Source organism: Podarcis tiliguerta, assembly GCF_965153285.1.
Source record: "Podarcis tiliguerta genome assembly, chromosome: 16".
In the NCBI taxonomy this organism is placed as follows: domain Eukaryota; kingdom Metazoa; phylum Chordata; class Lepidosauria; order Squamata; family Lacertidae; genus Podarcis; species Podarcis tiliguerta.
Window position 1 is genome coordinate 23,366,145 of NC_139549.1, and position 24,951 is coordinate 23,391,095.

Here is a 24,951-nt window from a genome sequence, read left to right on the forward strand (position 1 = left end):
GGTCCATTTTTATGGGTCAGGGAAAGCCTGGGCTTGCTCAAGCGCCTTGATGGTTTTGATTGCCCTTTTCCTGAACACCCCCCCCCCCAGCTCTGCAGTATCCTTTTTGAACTATCTTCCAGGTGTGGTCACAGGATAGATTTGTACAACTGCGTTATGACTCTGGCAGATAATAATAATAATAATAATAATAATAATAATAATAATAATAATAATTCTACGTCCCTTTCCTAATGGCCCCTAGAATGGAATTCACCTTTCCCCTCCACAGCTGATAGGCACACTGGGCCAACATTTTCATCAAGCTATTTGCCACGACCCCTATATATCTCATCCCTGGTCAGTCACCACCAATTCATTTCCCATTAGTGCATGTGTTAGGAGATAAATATATATGCTAGCTAGATGCTTTGCTGCCGTGTGGAGTCTTTCCCACACACTGCCTTTCACTGCCTTTGATCTTGCATCCCAGCTGCCTTGACAAACAGCCATTCCTTCTGATTGGACCGCCCCCCCCCCATTCCCTGCTGCCCCCGAAGAAACAGGCACAAAGGTTAAAAAGCCCATTAGGTAACCAGCTCACAGATTAAAATCCAGCAAGGAAGTCAATAACCTACGAAATAGAGTTGGGCTGAAAACACCATCCCTCTGGAGATCTTCTATCTATCCTGGTGATCTGGTGAGTAGATCAGATGAGCTGGCATGGCCTCTGGATAATTATTGGGGAATGCCAGAGTTAATTATCTCCATTACACGGACAGCTCTGTTAATCTGTCACTGCAACAAAGGCCGCCCAGAGGCGGCAGCAGAAAATGAAGGTATATTATTCTCCAGCTGATCAGAGCAGGAACACCAGAAGCTGCCTTATACTGAGTCGGAGTATCGGCCCATCCAGCTCAGTATTGTCTACACTGACTGGCAGCTGCTCTCCAGGGGTTCAGGATGGAGTCTTTCCCAGAACTTCCTGGAGATGTCACAGATCGAAACTAGGACCTTCTGCATGAAAAGCAGATGCTCTACCACTGAAATACCACCCTTGCCCTAGGACCCATCTCATCTTTAGTGGAGAACAGCCATACTCAGAGATGCCAAGGATTAAACCTAGGATTTTTGGCATGCAAAGGAGATGCTACGTCCCTTCACTGTATTGAGTCAGACTGTTGGTTCATTGATTGGTTGGTTCATTGTCTACATTGATTGGCAGTGTTTCAAGCATGGAGTATCTGTTAGAATTCCCGCTCCATGATTGCAGTCATGGGATTTTTGTCTATTGCATGATGGTGCATGTTTTAACTCCACAGAGTGGGAAGTGATGGAGACAGGATGTTTGTGTTGCTGTGTTCCGTGAAGTGGGACTATTGTCCTTTGTTCTTTTCCTCTTTGCTGTCTGATGCTAGAGAGAGAGGGAGCCATGTTGCAGTGCTCCATGTGTGTTTATATGTAAATAAAGTAGATTAGCCAAAATGCTGAGTTGCTGAGGTCTGTTACGCAAGCTGCGAAGACTCTGTGGATCCCTAAGTGTGCTAATGTCTGTTGGCATCGGTCGCTGTGATGTTCGGGCAGAAGAAAGCTTATGAAGCTCCCGAACAATTGACCAGGAGGGAGGGAACATGCCAGTCGGGCATGTGTCTCTGCCAGGGTCCTACTTGAGAGTAGGACGAGCTCCTGACAGTATCCTCTCCTCCCCCAGTAGCCTCAGAGGCAAGAGGAACAAACTGTTCATATGTTATGGCTTTTTATTCAGTCATCTGGTTGCAAGACAAAGGATCCATGTCTCCACACATAGGAGACGTTGGCTACTCCTAGTCCCTCCTCTTCCGTCTCCCACAACATCTTGGAAACCTACAGGAAGTCACAGGAGTCACATCCCTCCGCCTTCTCTGTTCTTGAATGGGGAGGGACCAGCGAGCCCTTGGACTAGGAGGGTCTCCCATACTCTCCAGGGAGGTCTCTGCTGTCTGCTCTCTCACTTCTCCCTCATCCTCCACTATCTCATAACTAGGCATTTCCTCATTCTGCTTTACGTCATCCCTGTCTCCCTCTCCTCCCGAAACTGCTGGAGACATGGGGGTCAAAATTTCCCACTCCTCCTCCTCTTCTGAGAGGTGCCGATCAGACCAAGGGCTCAATTCCCATTCCTCCTGTTCAGTCCGGTCCCAGGTTACATACGCTTCAGGTTAAAGACTCCGCTAACCCAGAAATAGTGATTCAGGTTAAGAACTTTGCTTCAGGATGAGAACAGAAATCGGGCTCCGGCGGCGCGGCAGCAGCAGGAGGCCCCATTAGCTAAAGTGGTGCTTCAGGTTAAGAACAGTTTCAGGTTAAGTACGGACCTCTGGAACGAATTAAGTACTTAACCCGAGGTACCACTGTAGAAAGTTGTATTATACTGAGTTAGACCTTGGTCCACGTAGCTCAATATCATCTACACTGACTGGCAGCATCTTTCCAGGATTTCAGGCACTGGTCTCTCCCAGCTTCACCTGGAAATGCCAGGAATTGAACCTGGAACCTTTGGCATGCAAGGCATATGCTCTACTGACTGAGCTAATGTTAGTAATATAGGAAGCTGCCTTATATTGAGTCAGACCACTGGTCCATGTGCTCCAGTATCATCTGTGCTGACTGACAGCAGCTCTCCGGGGTTTCCTAGCCCTGCCCTGAGATGTCAGGGATCGAACAGGAGACCATTTGCCTGCAATGCATGTGCTGTGCCAAAGGAAGCTAACTTATATTGAGTCAGAGCACTTGTCTATCCAGCTCAGAATTATCTACACTGACCATCAGTGGCTCCCCAGGTTGTCAGCCAAGGGACTTTCCCAGCACTACCTTGAAATGCCGGGGATTGAACTTGGGACCTTCTGCATGCAAACTAGATGCTCTACCACAGAGCTACAATTAGGAATGTAGCAAGCTACCATTAGTCCATCTAGGTCAGTATTGTCTACACTGACTAGCAGCAACTCTCCAGGGTTTCAGACTGAGGATATGCCTGGCCCTACCTGAAGATGCCAGGGATTGAACCTGAGCTCTTGTGCATGTAAAAAAGAAGCTCTACAATTTAGCTATGGCCTTTCTCCTAATTAAGCAGTCTCCCCCAAGCTGGAGACCTCTAGCTATTTTGCACTACATTTCCCAGCAGCTTCAGGTGGTGAGAGAGGGAAAATCGTGCCTCTTTCTGCAACCTTCTAAAACAGTAGCTACTGGGGGCCATCACATAAGGTAGGCAAGCAAAAGAAGGGATAGAATTCAGCTACTCCATGGGTGCCCCTTGCCCCTATGAATGGGCCCTTCCTGAGTCTGTGGGCCAGGGATCCGAGTCCAGTTGGCTTACTCTCTGGAGCCAGCTAAGTAGGGTCAGTTTTGCCACCTTTAATATCAATCCTTTCCATGGAAAGCAGCCCAGAGATAAGAGCAATTCTGAGCGCTGGCAAATTCGCAGCTTGAATTTTATGGAGCTGTCAACCTTTTTTTTACAACTCTGGGATGAGACTCTTTTCTGAAAGACAAATATTCCCTTTAGCTGGGGGACATCAAATCTGTAATAGCTCTGGCAATGGTCACATTAGAGGCACATCAGCCGGGGACGCTCATGAAGTTCAGTGCGGGAAGGAAGGCAGCCTGGCTGAGCAAGCTAGAAACAGAAGGGGGAAAGGTGTGGGGTGAAGGTGGGATAAGAAGGAATCAAGATTGAGCACCCTCCCCCAAACATGTCACCTCTCTATTCCCCGCATCCATGCCTAATAGCACCAGGGAGAAGGCACAGGGATTTGACAAATGAGCACAAGGCTGGCCAGTAGTTTCAGCACCACGGAGAGCTCTAAGTGAGCTACTTGCTCCTAGAGTGCCTGGGACTTGACTGAAGCCTTTTATGCGTTCAGGGACAGATCACTCCTCCCAAATGCCATTTCTTCCTCCAGGAGTGGGAGTCTTTGCTGGCTCGTCCACAACATCTGGAGGACACCAGATTGGGGGAAGGCTAGTCAGGGAGGAGAGCACACAGAAGAAACAGAGAGTTTGATTCAAAAGAGAAGAGCAACAAAAGAGGGGGGAAGCATCCAAAACTTTCCCCACCCCCCTCCAAATAGTCTTACCATCCATGTCAAGTCTCTGGATGATGACTTCCAGTTCCACCTCATTGGGCATGTAGCCAAGGGACCTCATTGCTGTGCCCAGTTCCTGCTTGGAGATGAAACCGTTGCCGTCCCGGTCAAAAACTTTGAATGCCTCACGGATCTCTGTAAGGAGAGAGGAAAGGTTGCTATTTAGGCTACTAGGGTATGTGACCAGGCCTTGAGAATAGGCATATTTGTCAATTTTGGTTTCTCGTTTTTTTTCCCATTTTTAAGTTTAGTTCTCTTCATTTCCACATCAGGCTGCAAATTTTTCAGAAACAAGTCCACATGAAAATGCACCACAATTTTAGTGCAAATTTCTCTTGACAGACATATTTGTATGCATTTTTTCCTAGCGTACACGGTTTTGCAAAGCAGAATGCATATTTATATGGTTTTTGGTTTTTTTTACAAATGCATACATTTTTATGCACGCTTTGCCCCAGAATATGCAGTTTTGTACACATTACTTGGTTGAACACAATGCTACATTTCAACATTTGGCAAAGTGCAAATTTCAATGGTCTAGAACTATTTAGGAAAGTGAGAATCAGGTGGTTTGCCTTTTGATACTACAGTGGTACCTTGGGTTAAGTACTTAATTCGTTCCGGAGGTCTGTTCTTAACCTGAGACTGTTCTTAACCTGAAGCACTACTTTAGCTAATGGGGCCTCCTGCTGCTGCTGTGCAGCCGGAACACAATTTCTGTTCCCATCCTGAAGCAAAGTTCTTAACCCGAGGTACTATTTCTGGGTTAGCGGAGTCTGTAACCTGAAGTGTATGTAACCTGAAGCATATGTAACCCGAGGTACCACTGTAATGGAATTGAATCTCACACCCATCCCTACCAGATAATATAAGAATATAAGAGGAGCTTGTTGGATCTGGCCAGTGGCTCATCTAGTTCAACATTCTGTTCTCAGAAAATCCAGGGCATGGAAACAGGACTGCTCCTGACACAACTCCTTTTAGAGGTCTTGGTCTGGAATCTTCCAACCTTCAGCTTCACTGGATGTCCCTGAGTTCCAGTGTTATGAAAGAGGGATAAAACCTTTTCTCTATCTACTTTCTCCATGCTACACATACCGTATTTTTCGGTCTATAAGACGCACCAGACCACAAGACACACCTAGTTTTTGGAGGAGGAAAACAAGAAAAATAATATTCTGAATCTCAGAAGCCAGAACAGCAAGAGGGATCGCTGTGCAGTGAAAGCAGCAATCCCTCTTGCTGTTCTGGCTTCTGGGATAGCTGCGCAGCCTGCATTCGCTCCATAAGACGCACACACATTTCCCCTTACTTTTTAGGAGGGAAAAAGTGAGTCTTATAGAGCAAAAAATACGGTAATTTTATAAACATCTATAATGCCACCTCTCTAAACTAAAACCCCTAAATGGCTATGGTGTTATTCAACCTTATTTTTATTTCCTCTGAACCCCCATGATGGAAGCAAGTTGGATCTCAAATGCTTATAACATTTTAGAACAGCTACCTGTCCCATGGACTGCAAGAAGATCAAACCTATCCATTCTGAAGGAAATCAGCCCTGAGTGCTCACTGGAAGGACAAATCCTGAAGCTGAGGCTTCAATACTTTGGCCACCTCACGAGAAGAGAAGACTCCCTGGAAAAGACCCTGATGTTGGGAAAGTTTGAGGGCACAAGGAGAAGAGGACGACAGAGGACAAGATGGTTGGATAGTGTTCTCGAAGCTACAAACATGAGTCTGACCAAACTGCGGGTGGCAGTGGAAGACAGGAGTGCCTGGCGTGCTCTGGTCCAGGGGGTCACGAAGAGTCGGACACGACTAAACGACTAAACAACAGCAACAACCTGGTTCCATGCAAAGGGTGGCGTGATCTTCACTTGTTTTGTGTCCTTACTAGAACTGCATCAGCATGTGCTTCCATGTGCTGCTTCCAGCAGCCACTAGCCAGCCAGATATCTCTGGTGGGAGATGAACAGGGTGAAAGGGTAACAGCCGTCCCTCTCTTGTCTTCCTCAGCATCTCATAAACCTCACTTGAAATTTATGGGCAGTAAAACGCCTTGCTTTCAGATTCATTCCAGGAAATTGGCAAGGAGATCAGGTTAGATGTCAGAAACAAAGCCAGTCCCTCCTTGCTTAAGCTACCATTTAATTACACACAAGAAACCCCATCCTCGCAAGGTGGCAATTTATTATTTATGTGTGGATTTATGGGCTCCTAACTCTTTGTGGCCTTGAGGGGGCATTTGGAAATCAAAAACTGTCATGGACACACACACACACGTTTCACAGGAGAAAACCCAGTGAGGCACAGAATCCCCCCTCTTCCAAACAGACAAAACACTTAGGTTGCTTCTAGATGACTTGTTTATTGAGCATTCGTTCTGATTTGTTTGGAGGGGGGTTAGACAACATCTGCTATTTATTGAACATGTATTCTGATTTGCTTGAAGCTGCATGCTCATGAAGGTTAAGGCTATCAGTGGCTAATAATCACGATGCCTCTACAGCAGGGGTCGGCAAGGTTCACCTCACCCGGGCCGGTTCACTCCAGCGGAGATCCCTCTGTGGGCCAGATTGCGCATGTGCATGAGCGTGTGTGGCCGCGATTTCCAGCATCTGCATCTGTGCAGATGTGATTTCTGGCATCTGAGCATGTGCAGATACGATTTCCAGTGTCTGCATCTGCACAGATGTGATTTCCAGTGTCTGAGCATGCACAGATGCAATTTCCAGCGTCTGTGTCTGCACAGATGCAATTTCTGGTGTCTGAGCATGCACAGAAGTGATTTCTGGCACTGCTGAAGCGAGTCCCCAAGCCATGGAGACTCGCCAAGCGGGCGGCTCAGTTCAGGGGCGGCTCAGGGGCTGGTTAAACAACCCCCATGGGCTGCTTGTGGCCCATAGGCCTTAGGTTGCCTACTCCTACTCTACAGTCAGAGGCAAGGATACTTCTGAATATTAGTTGCTGGAAGTCACAGGAGGGGCGAGGGCTGTTGTGCTCTGGTCTCACTTGAGAGTTTTGCACAGGCATCTGGCTGGCTGTTGTAAGAACAGGATGCTGGCCTGTAAGAACATGGGCTGCTGATCGGATCCAGCAGGGCATTATTGTTATTGTTATTATTATTGTTGTTGTTGTTATTATTAATAATCCATCTATCACCCTCAGGTCCCAGGGTGGGTTACAACAATGGAAACAAACAATATTAATGTACAATATTACACAATATTAAAACAGTTGAAAACAATTAATTTCTGTCTCTGTGTGTCTGTCTTTTATTTATTTTCTTAAGTTACATAACAAGCATCAACAATTTAACAAAAGACGAAAGAACGTTATGAAATCTACCCCGTAACAAGCTGAACAAAATCAGAAGCAGAAACACCAAGAAGCTTCTGTGCACAGACACCCACAAAGAAGTTCATATAAATGCAGAGACAGCGTATTTAAATTAATAAAAAGTGAGAACAAACATTTAACAGATCCATATTCTGGAGTACACCCTAGGGACTTTCTGTTTGCTGTCTGAAGTATTTGTATAAGCAATAAGCGATAAAATTCCACTGGTCTCTCGCAAACCAATCTCTGTGTTTATTTCCTCTAGCTATTCTTAGTTTACATGTGATTTTATCTGCTGAAACCTTTCATACCATGCTGTTAAATTAGCACCTTAACGGTCTTTCCAAAAAGGTGCAATAGTCATATGAGCAGCTTCTAATAAGTATCCTATCGTGGTTTATCTCTCAAGTCCATATTATCATCTGTAAATAAATTTAGCAGAGCAAGCTCTGGGGTCTTCCTGACATATTGATGAGCAATTTTATCAGTTTCATGGAAAACCTGATCCCAGAACACAAATACATTGACACTTGTCCACTACATATGTTTGGAGTTACCACTTACGTTCTCATCCTTCACTTCCCAGCTGCTTTGTCACAAAAAATGGTCTGATATTTTGGGGAAGTGGGTTTGTTGTGCAAGAGTTCTGAATCCACTTTGACCGAGTGGCCTGAATTTGCTTGCAGGTGACTGAAACTTGCTTGAGAATAGCAGCAATCTGCATGGGCACCAGTATAAAGGTAAAGGTAAAGGGACCCCTGACCATTAGGTCCAGTCATGGCCGACTCTGGGGTTGTGACGCTCATCTCGCTTTATTGGCCGAGGGAGCGCACGGAAACGCCGTTTACCTTCCCGCCGGAGTGGTACCTATTTATCTACTTGCACTTAGATGTGCTTTTGAACTGCTAGGTTGGCAGGAGCAGGGACCGAGCAACGGGAGCTCACACCGTTGCGGGGATTCGAACCGCCAACCTTCTGATTGGCAAGCCCTAGGCTCTGTGGTTAACCCACAGTGCCACCCATGTCCCTCGGGCACTAGTGTATACCTCACCAAAACATATAGTAGACTTGGGTGTTTTACTTGTCAGGTGTGTAGCTCGAAAGGATGAGGGGGGTGGGCTTCCTTTGCCAATGGGGAAGCTGTTTCCACATCCTGCACCAGGGGGGCAATACAGCGGGAGAAGGCAGGGGCGGAGGAAGGGGTGGGGGCAGATCACCCCAGGTGCCCTCACTGTAGGGGGTGACATTCGGCGCACCTCCTGCCAGCGACTCCCCAGCCTACCCTGAGCCATCAGGGTAAGGGGAGGAGCTGTGCCACTTTGCCAGCGGCCTTCCCCCCTTCCCCCTTTGTTTTGACAGCTTGGGGGAGGCTTGGGAGTCATGGGTGGGCGACGAGGCGAATGTCCATCATGGGAGGCTTGCTCCGCCCTGTGAGCAGCTCGCTCCGCCCCCGGCTGCAGGGCACACATGCTGCTCCGTGCATCCGAGCGGCTATCCCGTGCCTGGGAGGGCACCATCCATGCCATGCCCCCCTCGGGAGCACGGCTGCCCTGGGCAGCATGGGCATATGTTCCGGAGCTGGGAGGAGGGGAGAATGGAGGGGAGAAAGGACCTGGGGCAGCTCCTTCAAACAAATACAGTGGTACCTCAGGTTAAGAACTTAATTCGTTCCGGAAGTCCCTTCTTAACCTGAAACTGTTCTTAACCTGAGGTACCATTTTAGCTAATGCGGCCTCTTGTTGCTGCCGTGCCACTGGCATGCGATTTCTATTCTCATCCTGAGGTAAAGTTCTTAACCCGAGGTACTGCTTCCGTTTTAGCGGAGTCTGTAACCTGAAGCGTTTGTAACCCGAGGTACCACTGTAGCTGACTATGAGGGAGATGGCATTGTTAGGCATTTGTCAAGGCCCACAGTCTGTGGTTGGGCTGCACCCAGAACACACACAGGTGTCCATATTCTGAACTAAAAAATACCCATAAGAAGAGCCTCTCTGGATCAGGCCAATGACCCAGCTAGTCCAGTATCCTGTTCTCACAGTGGCCAACCAGATGCCTGTGGAAAGCCCGTAAGCAGGATTCGAAAGCAAGAGCCCTCTCCCCTCCTATGGTTTCCAGCAACTGCTCTTTAGAAGCATAGTAACTGTATCCGACTGTGGAGGCAGAACGCAGCCGTCATGACTAGCAGCCATTGACAGCCCTCTCCTCTGTGAATTTGTCCAATTCTCTCAAAAAGCCATCCAAGCTGGTGGCCACCACTGCTTCCTGGGGGGGACAGGGGGCGACAACTCTATAGTTTAACTCTGTGTGAAGAAGCCCTTTCTTTTATGTGTCCAGACTCTTTCAACATTCAGGCTTCACTGGATGTCTGCCAACTCTGGTGTTATGAGAGAGGGAGGAAAGCATTTCTCTGTCCACTTCCTCCATGCTGTGCATCATTTTATACATTTCTATCATATCGCCTCTAACTCTCCTTTTCTCTAAATTCCCAAATGCTGCAATCTCTCCTCATAGGGGAGTTTCTCCACCCTCTCGATCATTTTGGTTTCCCTTTTTTTGAACCTTTCATCACTCTGCAATATCTATTTTGAGGTGAGACAACCAGAGAAAGTACAGTATTCAAAATGCAATCACTCCATAGGGGTGTGTGTGTGTGTGTGTATATATATATATATATATATATATATATGAATGACATTAGGGTATCAGCAGTTTAATTTTCCCTGTCTAGCAATGCCCAGAAACTAGACACACACACACACACACACACACACACACACACACACACACACACTACTTTCAGTCCACAGTAAATAAAACACAGACAAGGAACAGGCGATAGATTGGGCAAGGCTGCTTGAAAGACTTTAAGGGCTCTACTTAAAGACTCTTCCCCTGTGTGATGGCAGCTTGCGCCAGCTTCTTAAGACCCTGGACACGTGGGCAGTAGAGGACTATGGCATGCCCACTGCACACAGATCCACTATAACTCCTCTCAATTACTGTTCCCATAAACATAAATGTCGATAAGAAAAATTGTACCTGGCTCCTGGGGTGTCCCCTCCCCCCTTTTAACACCAACCAACCTACACCGCAAGGTCCTTGAGTTAACTTTTTCAGACCTGGACAGCTGCAAGCCAGTTTTGATGCTGGTTATTCTTTTAGAACACTGAACTATTTTTCTGATCTTTGGTGACTCGAATTGACATCCTGTGGTGCTCGGGACTTGACTGCATTTGATAGCGCTATGTAATGAGATCTTGCACTGGACCATTTGCGGGTTGGTAGGCAATTGCGTCAAGTCCTTGATAGAATCTGACAGTGGACATACCGCCCTATTAGCTGCTTGGCAGTGCTTGATAGCTGTCAGCTTGCGTGATGGCCTGCATGATGTCTCCGTAAACACTCAAGAGGTGCCCGCATGTTGAACACCACAGTCATAGACTCACAGAACCATAGAGTTGGAAGGGACCATGAGGGTCATCTAAGTCAAACCCTCTGCAATGCAGGAATCGTTTGCCCAATGTGGGGCCCAAACCACTTACCCTGCGATTATGAGTCTCATGTTCTACCGACTGAGCTATCCTACATATGTCTGCTTAAGTGCATCAGAAAAGCCCTGCTGGATCAGGCCAATGGTCCAGGTAAGCCAGATGGTTGGGGTATTAATAATAATAATAAAATCCAGCAGCTTGTTCTCTTAGTAGCTAACAAGATCCCTTGGCAAAACCCTCAAGTAGCCTTAAAAAGTAAAGGTAAAGGGACCCCTGACCATTAGGTCCAGTCGTGGCTGACTCTGGGGTTGCGGTGCTCATCTCACTTTATTGGCCGAGGGAGCCAGCATATAGTTTCCAGGTCATGTGGCCAGCATGACTAAGCCGCTTCTGGCAAACCAGAGCAGCGCACAGAAATGCCGTTGACCTTCCCACCGAAGCGGTACCTATTTATCTACTTGCACTTTGAAGTGCTTTTGAACTGTTAGGTTGGCAGGAGCAGGGACCGAGCACGGGAGCTCACCCCATCGTGGGGATTTGAACCGCCGACCTTCTGATTGGCAAGTCCTAGGCTCTGTGGTTTAACCCACAGCGCCACCCGCGTCCTCAAGTAGCCTTAGAACATTCCATATTCCAAGTTAACATTTCACGTTAAATTCTAAAATATCATCGCTCGGTGGAAGTCCATTTCAACAGCGGAGGCTGGTCTGTTAGGATGAAAGAGGCAGTGACCCACCAACTTTAGTCTGCTCCCAGTCAGCCTTTACCTGCCAGCCTTCTTTCTTACAACTTGCTCGGGGGTGGCCCTGCCTGTCACCTCCCTCCTCCTTAGTCTTAGTGTTGCAGCAGAGAGGAGGATGAGGGCAAAACTAGAATTACTGTAGTTGGCTTTGCGTGTCATGGGCTGTGGCGCCACCTGCTGTCCAGCTCCTTGCTTCCCACCCTATCAATTTCAATGTGCACCACTCACCACTATTTCATTTCAATGGTTCACATGCAAATAAGAGATGCTCACAGAGTATTTAAGAAATCCTGCATAAAGTGATGAAGGGGGTCAAGTAAGGAGGTGATTCTCTTGTGTCCCAGGGCTTGAATTACATAACACCCTTCCTGCTATTCCACCACTTCTATTGCTGAAGAAAGACCTTTTTAAATGTTTCGAACAGAGCAAAGATAAATGGAAAGGAGAAGTATAAATCAGTGTAGAAATTGGGCATTTGAACTAAATAGGAACATTAAACCTGAAACCGAAGTGTCACAGTGGGGTGGGTGTCCCAATTTCCTCTGCTTTCGGAAATGAATTCTTGGTTGGTAAGTTATGACTGTTGTTCAGCAGCTGCTGCAGCAAGGATGTTTTCTAGGTGGCTGAGGGCTCCTTGTGAACCCCTTTAGCTTGGAAGAGGTGAAATGGGCAAATGGAGAATTCATGAATACTGCTTCTGGCCTTTTTGGAGCACTCTGTGCAGAAAAGGAAGGAGCCAGCTATTGAAACAGCAAAACATAGGAAGCTGCCTTGTCCACTTAGCTCAGTGCTGCTGACACTGGCTGGCAGCTGCCGTCCAGGGGTTCAGGTAGCCCAACCTGGAGATGTCAGGTACTGAATCTGGGACCTCCTGCTTGCAAGGCAGATGCTCGGCCAATGAGCGATTGCCCTCATCATTTTACTAATACGTAAATAACTGAGCTGCCTAAACACTTTTGGGTGGTTTGAAGCAAGTGGAGAGATAGCTCCAGTACTTTGGCCACCTCATGAGAAGAGAAGACTCCCTGGAAAAGACCCTGATGTTGGGAAAGATGGAGGGCACAAGGAGAAGGGGACGACAGAGGACGAGATGGTTGGACAGAGTTCTCGAAGCTACTAACATGAGTCTGACCAAACTGCGGGAGGCAGTGGAAGACAGGAGTGCCTGGCGTGCTCTGGTCCATGGGGTCACGAAGAGTCGGACACGACTAAACGACTAAACAACAACAAATAACAGAGCTGCCTAAACACTTTTGGGTGGCTTGAAGCAAGTGGAGAGATAGCTCTACCACTGAGCTTCGGTCCTTTCCTTAAAATAAAGTAAGGTTCTAATCCTCAGTATTCAGAATAAAGGGCTGATTTCCATAAGAATGTAGGAAGTTGCCTTAGTCTTAACCAGACCATCAGTAAAGCTGTGCTTTCCGGGGCTGATAGGAGTTGTAGTCCAAAACATCCAGAGGGCACCACATTGCCAAAGGCTGGCTTATTGGATGAAAAACCTTTTGGCTGATGAATAGTGTTCATTAATATAACTACCTACAAACCTTAGATGAGACTTTCCTCTGCATCTCTTGTTGCAGATATTAATATTGTTGCAGTTTGAAGCAACTGGAAGCATAAGAACTGACTCCTTTTGGAATAAATCATTGCCCAGACCCATAAAAATATTATTTAAACTTTTACTGGCAGAACTCATTAAAATGAAACAGAATACATCAAATGTTATGTCCAAAATATGCATACAATGTCTTGTGCTGTCCAGTACAGGCTCAGCATCTCAGAAAATATGAAATAACCCAAAGAGACCTAAAAGCAAAGGTCTGTCTCTCCACAGCCAAAACAGCCAAACAATTCCAGCCTCCAGGCTGTTTACTCTCCCTTAAGGAGAGCTTCATTTTACATCTTCACTCCACTGAGTTTAGAAGACAAAGACTCAAAGGCAACTCCCTTCAAAATGGAGATTCGCAACCCAGTACCTCTCATATGATCTAAGGTTACAACACTCAAATGTTAGCTACCAGAGAGACAACCATCAGTTAATTAATCATTAACTTAGCAAGAGTGCAAAGTGCTCTCCTTGGTTTCAGTATAGCCTCATGGTGAAACCCTATGTTAAACCTTCAGCGATATACCTTTAGCTATGGTTTCCATATTTCAAAGTGAAAATACGGACAGAAAATTTGTTGAGCTTCTTTCTTTTTTGGGGGAGGGGAGGGTTGGCGGCTAAGTTGTTGACCTTTTTTTTAAAGAACACAACAACAACAACAACAACAACAACTCTTTATTATGGTCGTAGACCAGCATAAGAAGGGAGGGGCTATTTTTTTTAGCTTTTGGGCTATTTTTATGGATAACTGGCAAAAAAATGGCACTGCTTACATGGGCTGCCACACAATCAGGATTTTCCCAGGCATTCTTACTGATTTATGCCCAGACACTGTATTCTGGATATGCCCAGGAAATTCCTGACTTGTGCTAACCCTACCTTAAACCATTCTTCATTTCTGTGTCAATTAAACCATTACCCTTAACACCTCACACCCAGCAAGGTATACCTATTCTGAGGCTTGCCTGCTGGGACACATACCTATATAATCTAAAACAGTGGTGAGAGAATTCTCTCAGCTAGGGGGCCTCATTCCCTTCCAGGTGACCTTCTAAGTGCCACGTGCCAATGGTGGGCGGGACTAGAGGCAAAAGTGGGCGGAGCAACTTTTGTATGGTAGGGTAGTTCCTACACTTTCGCACACATACCCTGCTCTTTCCTCCACCCAAGCTATAAGGAGGCTTTATCAGAGTTCAAGGGGACATCACAGCCAAGCAAAACTACCAGAGGTGTGAAGGAGGACCAGTGAGGGGTGTGGCGTGGGGGGAGTCCCAAGGAGCAGATAGAGAGGCGGGGGGGGGGGTTGTGTCTGCATGTGGACTCCTGGCCTGAGATTCTCCCCCTCTGATCTAAAAACAAAGAGCCCTTTTCGTCATTCTCCTGGGCCGTTGTCCTATTTGCATGCAGATTTAATCAACCGGTTAATCCACCGAAAACCATGCAATTAATCCGCAAAGATGCCTTTCGCCTAATTGCTTTTAAAGATGTGGTTTTGACTATATTTATAGCGCAGTTTGGAAAACTTCCTTCCATTCGGCTCCGTTCCCCGTCCTGACTTTGACAAGCCCAAGCTAACTATGACAAAGGCTTAACATCTGTCGTTCTCTGTGTGCTGGCATCTTGTCTGTGACAAAAGGGAAATTAGCCAAAGAGAGAGAGAGAGAAGGATCCATTTCCAAGTCATTATTCCCGAAGCCAACAAGGTTGTAGGGCGGTCCTGCCCACATTCTGCAGGAAGCGAGATACAGCCTCCGTTTCCAGCCAAGGCGAGAGAGGGGGAGAGAGAGAGAGAGAAAGGAAAAGGAGAAGGAAAAGGAAAAGGAAAAGAAGGTTTTCATAACCACACGGTTCGATTAATGTGTCTCATTTCACTGCCTGGCTTGAATATTAAACAGAGAACCACCTCGAAAAGTCCTGGAAAGAGGGGAAGCTACGAGCAATTAAACATCATGGGTGATAAAGTACAAATATTGCCAAAGAATATTTGATTGGTGGTTTGGTAAATTAGGGTTGTGAAATTAATAGACGGAGCGAATCCGGAGGCACATAATACCGTTCGGCATTTAGGCAAGTGTTTTACACAGGCAAGCGTTTCATGGGATCTGCACGGCGAAATTAATTTCACTTGGCTGGGTGGGTGAGCACACGGGGGGGGGGGTGCTGGTTGCAAGGATTGGGAGCCCCCAGGGCAGGGGGTGGGGGGAGGGAGACTTGGCTTCAGAGTTGAAAAGCAGGTACTGGGAGCGTGGCGGGTTTGCAAGGAGAATGAGAAGATCCTGCAAAGCAGGTGACAGGGAACCATAAGCCCTCCAGATGCTGCTGGGTGGACTACAACTCCCATCAGCCCCAGCAAGCACGGATGATAGCCAGTTAAGCTATGGAACTCACTCTTGCAGGAAGCACTGATGGCCAGCAACTTGGATGGCTTTAAAAGAGGATTGGACAAATTTGTGTAGAAGAGAGCTATGGAGGGCTGCCAGCCAGAATAGCTATGCTCTTCCTCTATGGTCAGAGGCAGGAATGCTTCTGAGGACCAGTTGCTGGAAGCCACAGGAGGGTTCTTGTGCCCAGTTCCTGCTTCAGAGTTTCCCTTTGGAAACTGGCAACTTTGATAACAGGATGCTGGACTTGATGGACCTGATCCAGTAGGCTCTTCTTATGATCTCACATAATTCAGAAGCATCCCGAGGGCCAAAGGATCCCCACATCTGCTGGAGGGCCACAGATCAAGGGTGGGAGAACACTCATCAGACTTCCTCATTTGCCCTTTGTAGCAATTTTGGCCAAATGGCCTTCCCTACATGTGCTGTCATATATGATGTCAGGTGTGGGCCAGGTAAAGATTCAGCTGGGCCAGTAGGGGTTTCCAGGCACTGCTGATCAACTGATAAGCAACGACAACCAGCTGATCGCCAACGCAGGCAAAACAGGCCACTTGATGCCATCAAGATGGACAGAGGGCAGGCCTTACGCATTGTCCTTCTATCTTGTATCTTCAAGGACAGACTAGGGGCTTTTTGAACGTCAGCTGAAAAGTTTGGAAGTGGTAGCTGGACTTGTCCATTCATCTAGCTCATTATTGTCTACACTGACAGGCAGAGGCTCTCCTGGATTCCAGACAGGGAGACATCCCCATCCTTACCTGGAGAAGTCAATGATTGAATCTGGTACCTTCTGCAGGCAAGGCAGATGTTGGACCACTGAGCTATGGTCCTTCATTATACTACATCAGACCGTTGGTCCATCCAGTTTTGTCTTGTCAACAATGGCTGGCGGAGTCTGTGCAGGGATTCAGGTAGAGGCCCTACCTGGAGATGCCAAGGATTGAATCTGCATGCAAAGCAGATGCTCTTCCATTGAGCTACATCCCTTTACTATACTGAGTCGCACCCATCTAGCTCAGTATTGTCAGCGCTGACAATATTCTCCAGGGTTTCAGGCAAGGGGCATTTCTGGTTCTACCTGGAGATGCAGGGGATTGGACTGGGGATCTTCTGCATGCGGCGAAAATGCCCTGCCACTCAGCTATGGCCCTTCCAAGTTCAGGGAAGAGGCTTGCAATACCCTTGAGAGGAACAGGCTCCCCCTTCCCTGCCCTCCATGGCAACAGCCCTTTGTGAAGCTGGATAAATGAGTTAAAAGCAAGCAAGCAAAGGTGCCGTTATACAAGGACATGCATCGTCCACGGGGCACCTTCAGTCCTGTTCAAGAGTCTGCTGGTGCAGGGGAGGCAGGTGGCACTGAGCAGACTGTGAAACCAGGCGGGGAGACAGGACAATGGTGGAATTAATGAGGAGATCGATGTGGGGGCTGGAGCATTGCCAGCCTCTGAGATGTGCACCACAGCCTGCGTCAGTGTCCGAGTCCGTGGGACTCGCTCAGAGAACCTTGCGTAGGAAACACTTCCCTGTCCCTGCTTCGTAGGTACTTGGAACTGGGCCCAGAAACAAACGGGCAGCCTGTGATTGTTAACCAAAACTTTGCAGTTCTCTGCACAGTGGCGTGAAACCCGGACGCAACTAGCAGTTGCATTTGCCCCCAGAACACTGTGTGCATCCTAGGACTAGCTCTGGAAGGTGTCTAGGTTGGGCATTTGCCCCAAAGAGGGTCTACCCCAGCCCTGGCAGTGCCACTCCTTCCCTTCTAGTTGCCACAGAGTATCCAAGACGATCTGATGCAGCCGGGGTGGATTCTCAGCTTGTATGTCTCACCCTCTTGCAGGTTAGGAGTGTCCATTGAAGGTGCCATTTCCATGGGCCCCCAGAATTATGGAACCAGTACCAGAAATGTGCATGCATGCACAGATGCCATGCTGGCTGGGGAAGGTCTATAGCTCTGTTGGAGGAGCATCTGCTTGGCATGTAGAAGGTCCTGGGTTGAACCCCCGACATCTCCTGGCAGGACAGGGAGAGACTCCCTGTCTGAAATTACAGATGGTCACTGCCAGTAAGTGCAGAGAGCTGGATAAACCATTGCCCTCACTGAGTACATTGTGGTCTTCTCTGCCTTGCCCTCAGGACTCTTCCTAGGCCACACCCTCTCTGCAGGCCACACCCCCTCTTCCTAGGCCACACCCATCACTGACCCTACTTCACACACTTCGGGGGAATGTTTTTGCCTGGCTGGAATGTGCCCTTGAACTCTGACAATACCACTTGCTTGCCTGGAAGGAGCATAGAATCACAGAACTGTAGAGTTGGAAAAGATCCATATGATCATCTAGTCCAGTGGTTCTCAACCTGTGGGTCCCCACGTGTTGTTGGACTACAACTCCCATCATCCCTGACCACTGGTCATGCTGGCTAGGAATGATGGGAGTTGTAGTCCAACAACATCTGGGGACCCACAGGTTGAGAAGCACTGATCTAGTCTGACCACCTGCAATGCAGGAATGAATATGCAACTGTCCCAAATGGGGATCGAATCTGCAGCCTTGGCATTATCAGCACCATGCTCTAACTAAATGAGTTACCCAGGGTTGCTTTAAACGAGCCTACTGTACAAAAGTCAAATTGCCACCCCATTGCTCTGGCTGCTTTTGCTTCCGGCTCTGCAGACCACTTGCATGTGGCCCCCAAGAGGTTGTCCTTGGGATTCCCCTCTCTTCTCTACTGCATCTGACAGCAGCCTTACCTCTCAGGGTTGAGAGATTTGGAGCACAGCCCCATATGACAACTGTAGCCTTCAGGAAAGTCCCTTTCTAAGTTAAACAGCACCTTGATTTGAGCCTGGGAAGCAAGCCCCCTTCTCTCCATCTCAGCCCACCTGGGCAAAAACTCACTACAGTCGTCCCTCTACTTACGTATCCCTCTGGATACGGAATCTTTGAGTTATGGCCACGGCAAACCCGGAAGTATATACTTCTGGGTTTTGCCGCGCAAGCATGTGCAGAAGCGCTTTGTGCGCCTTGTGCGTTTGCAGAAGCACTCAATTGTGCTGTGCGCATGCACAGAAACATGCCTCTATTTACGTAATTTTCAGGGTGCGAATGGACCCCTGGAACGAATTAAGTTTGTATCTGGAGGGTCCACTGTACTTCTATGTGTTCTTAAGATAAACAGGACCATTTCCTACCTCCCTGTCTTTTCATCAGACCTTCCTGTACTCCTCAAAGCGGTATTCTCTTTGATGCTGTGTCCAGGCTTCTGAGGTGCCTGTGGCCCAAAGGGCATTATCAAAGACATTCTGGAAGTATAGTGTGTCTTCAGTTGGATTGCCAAACTCTGGTGCAAAAAAGAGATCACTTGGGGGTTGTGCACAACTTGATGCCACAGCCTTTGAAGCAAAGAGATGAAAGGGAAGCTTGAGCACAACTGCTGATCCCAGGAACATAAGAATGTTATATGAGCACTTTCCCCACCTGCAATCCCCAGTAACTGGTATTCAGAGCCCTCCTACCTCCAGCTCTGGAAGCTGGACATAACGATCCTGGCTAGTAGCCATCAATAGCTTTATCCTCTATGAGTTTGTCTAATCCCCTATTAAAGCCATCCATAAGAATGTGATAAAAGTCTCACTGGATCAGGACAAAGGTCCATCCAGCCCAGTATCCTGTTCTCACAGATGTCCCAAAGGGAAGCTCAGATGCTGGACCACTCTCTCCCCAGTTGCAATTTCTAGCAACTGGTGTTGAAAGGCAATGCTGAGCTAGATGGACTCAGCATAAGGCACTTTCCTGTGTCCCAAATCAGCCTTCCCCATGGTGGTTGTTGCATCCCATAAGAACCCTGCTGGATCAGGCCCAAGACCCAATTATTCCAACATCCAGTTCACACAAACACCAGGAAATAGTGTTATGCCTGAACTACTCATCCCTTCTCTTATGTGTTGTGACAGAACACTTCTGGGTTTTGTCAAACCACTCTTTCCCATTACACCCAAACCAGGAAACTACGGATAGCTGAAAAGCAGAACCAGAGCACAGAAGGTCTCTCCCCATTTGTGATTCCCAGCAGCTGATACTCAGGGGCATTCTGGCTCCAACAGAGTAGGTTGAATGTAGTCATTGCAGCTGGTAGCTATTGATAACCTTCCCCTCCATGCATTTGTTTTATCCTCTTTTAAATCCACCCAAGTAGGTGGCTGTTGCTCCCTCTTGTGGTAGACAATTCCATAGTTGTAACTCTGTGCTGTGCGAAGATGCTCTTCCTTTTGTCTTTCATGAATTTTCCGATATTCCGCTTCAGTAGAAGTCAGAAGTCTGGACCAAAGGAGAAAGCAAGATGCAGGACCAAGGAGCAACCACTGATACAGGAAAACACTGGAGATCAGGAAGATCTGCTTGGTCAAGCAAGGCTCAGTTGGAGCAAGAAGTCCTCTTATGCTAGTTCCTGCACAGGGGGCTCCAGTGGCCAGCTTGGATCAGCAGAGTCAGTCTAGGACCTGAAGGTACCTCCTAGAAAAGGCTACCAATGTAGCCCAAAGGTTCATCACATGGGGGAGCTGTACAGAAATTTAGCAGTTATGGAACTCTGACACACAGCTGAGAACTGTGGGGCGTAGTCTAGAGGTGTGGCTTTCCAGAGGTTGCTGAACTACAACTCCCATCATTCTTGTCATTGGCTATGCTTGCTGGGGCTGATGGAAGCTGTAGTTTAGCAACCTCTGAAGGGTCCAATGCTCTGGAGCAGCCTTTCTCAATCTGTGGGTCCCCAGATGTTGTTGAACTACAACTCCCATCACCCCTAGCTAGCAAGGCCAGAGTTCAGGGATGATGGGAGTTGTAGTCCAACAACATCTGGGGACCCACAGGTTGAGAACTGCTGCTCTAGAGGCTTTCTGGACTTCATTGTTGCTCCATGTGAATTGGGATTATGCCCGAGAACATTGATTGGCCACTGGTGGGTTTGGACTGATCTAAGGTGGGCCACAACAGCAGCACAACCAACATACAAAGAGATGGCAAAAATGAGTCCCCAAATGTATGGAATTGCATACTCTGCAAGCGTTCGGGGAAACAAGGGAGATCCTGTTTTTCCCTACAATAGCAAGGCAGTCATTTCCCTCCCACAGACACACTTTACGCAGGAAGGTTGACTTTCAATGTCTTTGTGAGACATCTGTCTTTACAAGGAATCTCACCTAACATTACTGTTTTGAGAAATCCAATTTAAGCTTACAAGGAGTCTCAAAAGCCCCCTGAACCTAGTTGGAAAACCTCCATCCTATGACACTGATCCATCCACTGTATTCTTCCCAGAGTCCCTCCAGAATCTAAGAGCATTGTAAATCCAGCTCTCCTGATACTGACGTCTCTGAGGCACTCAGACACCCCCTCCCTTCGCACACAGCAAGGGAGTGATCACCACCTGCCGACAGAAGTCAATCAAGGAGCCAGATATGAATTAAGTGGACCATGTCCCCAAAGCTGGCTATTGAGGAGGTCTGCAAAGTCCTCCGGAGCCTGACGCATAAAAATGCATTCATTATACATTTGGCATGCTAGCAAGTCATGGCTTGATGGTGGGAAGCATAATCGGTGCCTCCGGGGGTTCCAGTGGCTCATCAACACACCTCGAGATGATTCAAGATGTGAAGTTCAAATGTGAAATGCACATTATTATTTTTTTAATGGACAGGTACTGCAGACCGACTCCCAGCTCAGGATTTCAACACCCTCTTCAATTTCAGTCAAGTGGAAACAGGCACATTAAATACACACACACACACACACACACACACACACACACACACACTGTGTGTGTGTGTGTGTGTGTGTGTGTGCGTGAAAGAGGGAGAGAGAGAGAGTTATGGTTCGGGCAAAGTGAGATGACCTTTCCTGGAAGCTCTTGTTTTCCCAGCAGGCATGCACATTTAGGGAGATGCTTCCTCAATGGCATATACAGTGGTGCCTCAGGTTACATACGCTTCAGGTTACAGACGCTTCAGGTTACAGACTCCGCTACCCCAGAAATAGTGCTTCAGGTTAAGAACTTTGCTTCAGGATGAGAACAGAAATTGTGCTCCGGCGGCGCAGCGGTAGCAGGAGGAGGCCCCATTAGCTAAAGTGGTGCTTCAGGTTAAGAACAGTTTCAGGTTAAGTACTGACCTCCGGAACGAATTAAGTACTTAACCCGAGCTACCACTGTAGTTAAGACTATGGAACTCGCTCCAACAGGAGGCAGTGATGTCCACCAACTTGGATGGCTTTGAAAGAAGATTAGACAAATTCACGGAAGGCTCTCAAGGGCTGCTAGCCACAATGACTTTGCTCTCCTTCCACAGCAGGAGGCAGTAATGCTTCCCAATGCCAGTTACTGGAAGTCACAGGAGCAACAAGTTGCTGGCTAATTTATTTATGTACACGACGACAGCAGCACAAATATTGTGTGCCCAAAGATGGAAAGAAGGAGAGGATCCAGCAAAGGAAGATTGGCTTTTGGCAATGATGGAGTACTGGCAGAACTGGCAAGATGAAGAGCAAAGGTTGGAGACCAAAACGATGAAAAATTCATTGAGGACTGGAAACCTTTTATTGACCTTGACAGATTAGAGAACTGGGCAAAAACAAACAAGATGAATTTTAACAGGGAGAAATGTAAAGTATTGCACTTGGGCAAAAAAAAAAATGAGAGGCACAAATACAAGATGGGTGACACCTGGCTTGAGAGCAGTACATGTGAAAAGGATCTAGGAGTCTTGGTTGACCACAAACTTGACATGAGCCAACAGTGTGACGCGGCAGCTAAAAAAGCCAATGCAATTCTGGGCGGCAGCTAAAAAAGCCAATGCAATTCTGGGCTGTAGGAGTATAGCATCTAGATCAAGGGAAGTAATAGTGCCACTGTATTCTGCTCTGGTCAGACCTCACCTGGAGTACTGTGTCCAGTTCTGGGCACCACAGTTCAAGAAGGACACTGACAAACTGGAACGTGTCCAGAGGAGGGCAACCAAAATGGTCAAAGGCCTGGAAACGATGCCTTATGAGGAATGGCTAAGGAAGCTGGGCATGTTTAGCCTGGAGAAGAGGAGATTAAGGGGTGATATGATAGCCATGTTCAAATATATAAAAGGATGTCACATAGAGGAGGGAGAAAGGTTGTTTTCTGCTGCTCCAGAGAAGCGGACACGGAGCAATGGATCCAAACTACAAGAAAGAAGATTCCACCTAAACATTAGGAAGAACTTCCTGACAGTAAGAGCTGTTCGACAGTGGAATTTGCTGCCAAGGAGTGTGGTGGAGTCTCCTTCTTTGGAGGTCTTTAAGCAGAGGCTTGACAACCATATGTTAGGAGTGCTCTGATGGTGTTTCCTGCTTGGCAGGGGGTTGGACTCGATGGCCCTTGTGGTCTCTTCCAACTCTATGATTCTATGATTCTATGAGTATTTCAAGAGCTATTATAGTGAGATGAAAATATGAGCAGGGCTTGAAATGTGAGCAACAGTGTGAATTATTAAGATAAATAGGTTAAATTGAGTGTATTAAATAATATAGGCAAAATATGCAGCGTTCAAGGGTAAATATGGAAACCACAGGAGGGGAGGGCGGGAAGTCAATTGATAAAGTGACTTATAGTTTATGTTAAAATTTGAAAAGTTTTTTTTTCTTTGTGAAAAATTAATAAATAAGCTTTTTAAAAAATCATGGAGAAGAGGGCTATTGATGGCTTCTAGACATAATGGCTATGCTCCACACCACCACAGTTGAAAGCAAAAATGTTTACCAGTTGTTGGAAACCACAGGATAGGAGAGAGCTCTTGTGCTTGAGTCCTGCTTTCTGGTCTCCCACTGGCATCTGGTTGGCCACTGTGAGAACAGGATGCTGGACTAGACGGACCATTGGCTCTCCCTCTACCAGGCTCTTCTCATGTTCTTAGATCATAGAGTCCAAAAGCTGGAGAAAGCTGTGAATTATAATTGTTTAATTGCACACGGAACTGGAGAAATGCCTGCATGTATATCGCTGAAGGGTTTAATACTGGCAAAATTCCATTGAAGCATACTGAAGCTCTCTGAGCTCTAACAGTTTGATAATTCACTGTTGATGTTCTTTGCTTGGTCTCACATGAGTGTTTAACCCTAAATCATGTGAGTAGAGCATTCAGTTGCAAATCTCCATCTTGAAGGGAGTTGTCTGCTAGTTTTTCTCTGTGGCTGTAAAGACCAATAGGGGGAAAAACATGTTTTGTTGCAGCTGGAGCAGATGAAGGCATCTGGTTGTGCTGTTGCAGGTGCACAATGGTGTTTCTTCTCTCTGTGCTCCTCCCAGTGGTCATTTCGCCTCTGGTCACTGTGATAGATAGACGACTTGACCTCCTGTCGCCTGGCACTTTGATTGTCTGCAAGGGATGGTAGGGTTGATGTTGCTAGCCTTTATGTCCTGTTTGCAGACATCTTGTAACACAGAGTTGGTCTGCCAAATTGGTTACCCAAATTCTGTTACCCAAAATTCTCCTGACACAGCACATATGGAAGGCATTGAGGCGTCACTCCTGACAGTTGTAAGTTGCCCACAACTCACTTCCATAAAGTGGCATGCTCAACACACAAGCCTGGTAGATCTTCCTCTTAGTATTGGACGTTAGCATCACATTATTATTATTATTTCTTACCCATCCTTCACTCTAAGGTCCAAAGGCATGGGACAGCACTTTAAAGTTCAATATTAAAGACAGTTTGAAAGAAATTACAGTCACAGAAATAAAGTGGGACCTGAAAATGTATATCTCAAGTGGCAAAGGCCAGGGTAAAGAGGTGAGTCTTTGGCATACAACAGGAGCAATATAATGAAGGCGGCCGGACACACCATTATGGGGAAGGAGTTCCACAACTTAGGGGCTGCCACAAAGAAGGCCCTCTCCTAGGCCACCTGTCAACAGATACCTGAGGGTAGAGGGACTACTAAGAGGATCCCCCCACAGCCAGGGAAGGAAGGGGTCTTTCAGGTGTTTGGGGCCTGAGTCACTTGGGGCTTTAAACACCATAGTGATTACCTTGAATTGGTTCCGGAAATGAACTGGCAACCAATACAGCTGTTTCAAAACAGGGGTTAGATGAGTTCTCCAAAACTAATTAAAAGCACCTTGGGTAGCAGAGCTGGGAAATACCTCTGGCTGAGACTGAAGTGTTTCTGTGAGTCAGAGCAGCCAGTGCCGGTCTCAGTGAATCACTGGCTTGACTCAGCCTAAAGCAGCTTCATCTGTTACTGTGCTACAGTACATGCGAAAGGT

General features: G+C 47.2%; 2 protein-coding genes across 2 annotated transcripts in view; both read right to left on the bottom strand.

Annotated features, from left to right (window-relative positions):
• UQCR10 (ubiquinol-cytochrome c reductase, complex III subunit X) overlaps nt 1–24,951 on the bottom strand; it is a 433,107-nt gene that overhangs the window by 39,542 nt on the left and 368,614 nt on the right. The window lies entirely within an intron of this gene.
• Nucleotides 1–24,951, bottom strand: part of CABP7 (calcium binding protein 7) — a 57,041-nt gene that overhangs the window by 6,084 nt on the left and 26,006 nt on the right. Inside the window, exon 2 of the mRNA XM_083417971.1 lies at nt 4,095–4,238. Coding sequence (XP_083274097.1) covers nt 4,095–4,238 — 144 coding nt within the window. The remainder of the gene's footprint in view (nt 1–4,094; nt 4,239–24,951) is intronic.